Source organism: Condylura cristata, unplaced genomic scaffold (genome assembly GCF_000260355.1).
Source record: "Condylura cristata isolate star-nosed mole 26May11 unplaced genomic scaffold, ConCri1.0 scaffold00028, whole genome shotgun sequence".
Taxonomy (NCBI): Eukaryota; Metazoa; Chordata; class Mammalia; order Eulipotyphla; family Talpidae; genus Condylura; species Condylura cristata.
In genome coordinates this window covers 4,140,314-4,145,576 of record NW_004567129.1, presented here as the reverse complement: position 1 = coordinate 4,145,576, position 5,263 = coordinate 4,140,314, and the positions used below count along the sequence as shown (strand labels likewise).

The window sequence follows — 5,263 nt, the reverse complement described above, 5'->3', positions numbered from 1 at the left end:
AGGCTCGACCTGAGGCCTGGGGCTCACGGAGTCCTTGGCCTTCCTGCCGCCTCACCACCAGCCCCGCGGGGCTCAGCAAACAGCTCCAGGATGAAAGAATGGATGGAGGCTGTTCTAGAATCTAGGCTAAGGGAACAGTCAGGCCGGGACTCGGGTCAGGCGAGGAAAGCCCCGAGACACTGGTGATGCAACACTGGCTCTCAGGCAGGTTCAGTCAGGGGCCCCGCAGGACTGGCCCTGAGCACTCCCCCCGTGCTGTGAACTGCTGTCTGGTCATGGGCTGGCCAGCACTGCTTGCCAGGGCTGATGCGGCCCCTAAATACATTCAGATGTCAGATGCGGGAGGTGCTTCCAGAGCTGCTGGCACACAGACAGGCTGAGAGTGCTGGTGGCTCCAGCCTGGGGCACCCCGAGCACAGCTCTGGCCAGCAGGTGGGTCCTCAGGGAGCGGGTGTCTTTCCCAGCCTTCCACAGACACAGCGGCTGGGCTGGGGCTCTATCCGGAGCACCTAGGAGTAGAGCTTGGGTTCCTTAGTCGGTGGGTTGGGGTTCGAGCCCTGTTCCCACCCCACCGCGCGCACCCGTGACCTCAGGTGGTGTCATTCCTCAGTTTCCTTCCTCATCTGTAAAATGGGAATCAAACCCTACCTGTGTCGGGGTTGCTGAGAGCAGGGATGGGTCGAAAATGCGTGACACGCCCAGCCCCGTGCGGGAAGCACAGACCGACAGGTACCGTGCTCTTGTGACATACGCGCAGTGCCTCGCCATTTCTTGTCACTCACCCAAGAGACACACGATCGTTTATCTTCACAGAGCCACATGCTTGGCTGGGCCCATTCAGCAGCGTCTCCCCGGGAAGCTTGTATGGGCAGAAGGCAACGCTGGCCAGCCCAATTCCAAACTTGGAGGAGGTAGCGGCCGCCGCCCATCCTCTGGGGCCTTTCCCCCTTCCCTGGCGGGCAGCATACCTCGGGAGGAGACGCCCCAGCCTGCAAGGAAGCACTCATTATCCCCGAGTGAGAGCCACTCCCGCCACGTCTCCAAGCCAGCCCGTGCCCCCTCCTCCTGCCACCGCCCCCCTCTGAGCCGCCTGGGCTGCTGACTGCTCCGTTGGAGTGTCTGGGGCCAGATGTCGTAGGGCCAGCAAGAAACCAGGGGGCCGGCCGCTCTCGGGGTGGGGGCAGGGTGGGGGCATGTGCTGGGCGCTGACACATGATCCCAGGGGCCCGGCTGAGTGGAGCTGAGACGGTCCAGCCAGCCGTGCACACGCCTGCTCCCCACTCAGCACCTCATCTCTGGGTAGCTGGCAGGAAATGCCTCTTACCAGCCGTGGGAGGGGCAGGGGCCGGAAGAAGGCCACCTGGGCGCTGTACTTCCTGCTGCTTCTCCTCGAGGCCAGTTCTGCCAGGAATGTTTGGAAGCGGGCACTGCTCTCGAGGCCGGCTCAGAAGTCCCGTGTAAGTGCCTGGATGGGGAGCTGGGGAGAGACAGGCAGTGGGGCCCGGGCGCTGTGCAGTTCTGTGAGTACCGCCTGCACGCAGGGCAGGTGGATTTCTTTATTGAGAGTCACTGTTGGGTGGGTGGGTGGCTGGGTGGGCACAGAGGGGTCTCATGGTGCCTTGCCTGTGAGTGAAGAGGCACCAGGGGCCAACCGTTCAGGGTGGCTGGTACCTCTGGCATCACCAGACCAGACCACAGGTGGAGTCAGCAGACTGACCACTGAGTGTCTGTTTCTACTATCAGTAGCCAAATATTTATGAAATGTAGTCAGGCACTCATGGAGCTATTTGTTCAGTAAATATTCAGCAGAAAACTCTCTGGGCCAGATGCTGTGGGTGCAAGATAGAGGCACAGCTCCTCCCCCTGAGGGTGGCATGGTCGTGCGGGAGAGGCCACTGGGGGACAAGTGCAGCACAAAGCTATGGGCAGTATCACCCAGCCCGTGGTGAGGAGCGTGCACCTGGGGCCAGGCGTCTCGATTTGAATCCCGACCCTCCTGCTCCTCGGCTGTGTGACTCCAGGCAAGTTGCTGGACATCTCTGAGCACCAGTGATCACATCCAAAAAAAGACAGAGGGATGAGTCTTTCAGCAAAGGCGTTTGCTGGTCACTGCCAAGCACCATCCTGGGCTGTGGGGATACAGACATCAGATGCCTCTTGGGGAGCTCACGTTACTCCTGCGAGCTGGGGGTGGCCGAGAGAAGTAAATGGGAAACAGTGTGTTTGGCGATAAGAGCCAAGCAGAGAAGTCAAGCAGGATGGGGCTGGTGAGGAGGTGGGATGGGGAAGGTCTCCCCCTGCCACCGCAGGCTGAGAGGGTTAGTAAAGGGACTCCAGAGGCAGAAAGCACATAGTGCAGACGGTTCAGTGCATCTTGGTGACTTTTAATTCAATCACTGTGAGCTTGGTTGGTGCGTGCCTCCCCGGGTGGAATGTCGGTTCCTCAGGGTGGGGTCTGACTTGGTGGCGTTCAGCACAGTGCTCCTGGCCCCTGCCATTAATCTGTGTCTGATACAATCTTAAGGGCAGACTATAGGCAAGTGCTTGGGAGCCAGCAGAATGGAGCCAGCTCTGCCCAGGAGAGTCAGAGAGGGGTGTCCAGGGCTTTAGATATTCACCCTGGGGCTTTGAAGGATGAATAAGAGTTTTCCAGATGGAAAGGGGAGAAGAGAATGTTTACTGACACCCTCACTCACACCCTACTCAGGGGGCTGTGTGAAACTGTATTGAGGCTAATATGAGCCTCCCAGGCTCACATCCTGGAGTAAGACTCACATGAAGAGACAGGAGGCCAGGTGGGACTAGAAAAGAACAATCTAGTGAAATGATGGTTTTAAGTGTTTGGAGGAGGGAGAGCTCATAGGACAGTGTAGTCATAGAAGGCTTCCTGGAAGAGGTGAGGATGCTTGCTAGAGCATTAATTGAACAGCAGTTAAGAATTAGGGAAGACATTCTTAAAAGAAGACTTGATAGGTCCTGAGGCCCCAAGGCAAAAACCGTGCCTGTGGGAGTGGTGTGAGCCAGAAACTAGGAGGGGCTGGTGTGTGCCAGAAGGGGGGAGACCCATCTGTGTGGCTTCTCCAGGCTCTGCGCCAGCCCCGCAGTTCTTTCAGTTCTTGGGTGATAGGACCCCAGAGAGATTTCCAGTACAGCATCTAGTCTTGTCTCCCTCTGACCCCTAAGTGTCCTAGAAAAGCATGCTGTGACTTCCTTATTTGGAGAAATGGGGAAACTGGGGGGGGGGTTGTATGTGGGTGGGGGGATCTTTAAAAACACAGCCTGGGGCAAGTGCAGAAACTGGGTTACTTCTGGACACCTCGTCAGAATGCAGGTGCTCTGGCCCCTTGCTGCAGTCTCCAGCTGTCAGTGACCTCCCGTCCTCCCCAGCACCCAGTGTCAGGAGAGGCTTGTGCCAGAATGAGCCTTGGCAAGACAGGGGCAGGGAGGCTGGGCAGGGCTCCGGGCCAAGGAACACAAGGCCGCTCTCCTGCAGTCAGCTGTGTGTCCTTGCCGCTCTCTGGACCTCAGGCGGTGAGCGAACCGTGAGGCTGAGAGCAGATGACCTCCAGTGCCCTCGTGGCTGTGATCCAGTTCCACGCAGATGCCCAGCAGGGAATGACGGAGTCACAGGGAATAGCCCCCACACACTCAGAGGCAAGACCTTCCCATGTGGCTCCCAACATACCTTTCAGCCTGGACCCAGGAGCTGGGGTGAGGGCGAGGATACAGCAGCTACCCCTACCACCTTGCAGAGTTAAGCCCACCCTTATTAAAAATTAAATCATACTAACTTAGAACTCAAGAATCTATATTTAAAAATTAGAAGTGTCTTGCTGTATCTTACTGTTCTGTTTTCGAGCCCGTGTCTCTGATTCTGTTGTGGAAATAGCAGAGTGCAGTGAGTGACTACTGGAGACTGCTGGGGCCCATGCAGGGTGAGTGCCTGCCAGCAGTGGGCACCCCGTATGTCCCTGTGGGTGAGTTGAGGCAAATGCAATGGAAGCCCAGAAGCACATGTGCAGTGCTGTCCCGGGGTCAGGGAAGCTTTGCCAGGGTGGGGGACATAGGACCTGGGACTTTGGAGTTGGAGTGGAACGGGGGTAGTTTCCTAACTGCGGACATTGAACTGCCCGCGGACTCAGAGACACAGACACACATGGCCGTATAGTCCCCTGAAGCCCACTGGGAGGCTTGTAGGGGAAGGTTCACCTCTCGGATCCCCAGTTTCCTCATCCAGAGCCTGGGAATCAGCAGTGTCTGCTTTGCAGTCCCTTGAGGAGATCCCCAGCTGCGCCTAGTACACAGCCACCGTGCTACATGTGTGCATTCAAGACAAAACAAAAACCAGAGCCAAGTATTTGTGAGGCTGGACAGGACCAGCACTGTCTGCGGATAGCTTGTAGGCTTTCTGGGGGGTGCAGCCAGTCTGCAGAGCTGGCGGCCTTGACTCCACCTTACTGAGCATTGCTGCGCACCAGGACCGGGACTTCGAAGGTGCCTGTGTGTCGCTGTGGTTCTGGGCCTGCTTTGTGCCTCATCTCCCGTGGGGCAGCTGGGATTGGTCGTGCAATTTGCCCCTGCCCAGAGTGCCTGCCCAGCCAGAGGCTGCAGCGGTGGGGGACAGTGCCTTCTTGCACTACATCCTGCCAGGCGGGTGCCCTCTGCAGACAGTTCCCCCATCTTCTGTTGCTGGGCACAGGCCGTTGCAGAAGCCATCCTGAGCCCCTCACCTCACTGCCTGCCCTCAGTCTCCCCATCCGGGTTCTCCATTCCTTCACAACCTGGAGCACAGTCACCTTCCAAGGCACCTCTTGCACCGCTAAGACCTGAGTGGGGGGAGTGTGTGGCCCAGAGCTCTGCCTCATGCCCTTCTGTGCTCAGCACTCCTGAGTGGGCGTCCCCTACTCCTTGGACCTTGTGAGATATTACCCCCCTGGGGCCCATTATAAGAGCCACCAGGATGCATCTCCTGTAGTGGGGGAGGGGATACTCTCTGGGCCCTGGTGGTGCTATCTAGGGCTGGGAGAGGGGACACGGTCTGCTCATGTGAAGCCACCCCCAGGCTTGGCCACACCCCAGACGGTGGATGGAAGGAAGGGAAAGTGAAGCACTAGCGTGGGGTCACCTGGGCACAAAGCTCTCTGCCGTGGCACCTGCCTTCTCGTCTGCGGTTGTAGCCCTGCAGTGACGGCTAGAAACGAGCAGAGGAGTGCGGGCCACATCCCCATGTGCTCACCATCCGGGAGTTGCAGCGAGACCGGGG

At 58.3% G+C, this 5,263-nt stretch overlaps 1 protein-coding gene across 2 annotated transcripts in view; it reads left to right on the top strand.

Moving 5' to 3' along the window:
- The first annotated feature begins 1,210 nt into the window (after positions 1-1,210).
- WFDC1 (WAP four-disulfide core domain 1) overlaps positions 1,211-5,263 on the top strand; it is a 19,462-nt gene continuing 15,409 nt past the window's right edge. For both annotated transcript variants that reach the window (XM_012730443.1, XM_012730442.1), the window contains exon 1: positions 1,211-1,457. In XM_012730443.1, coding sequence (XP_012585897.1) covers positions 1,314-1,457 — 144 coding nt within the window. In that variant the 5' untranslated portion in view covers positions 1,211-1,313. The remainder of the gene's footprint in view (positions 1,458-5,263) is intronic.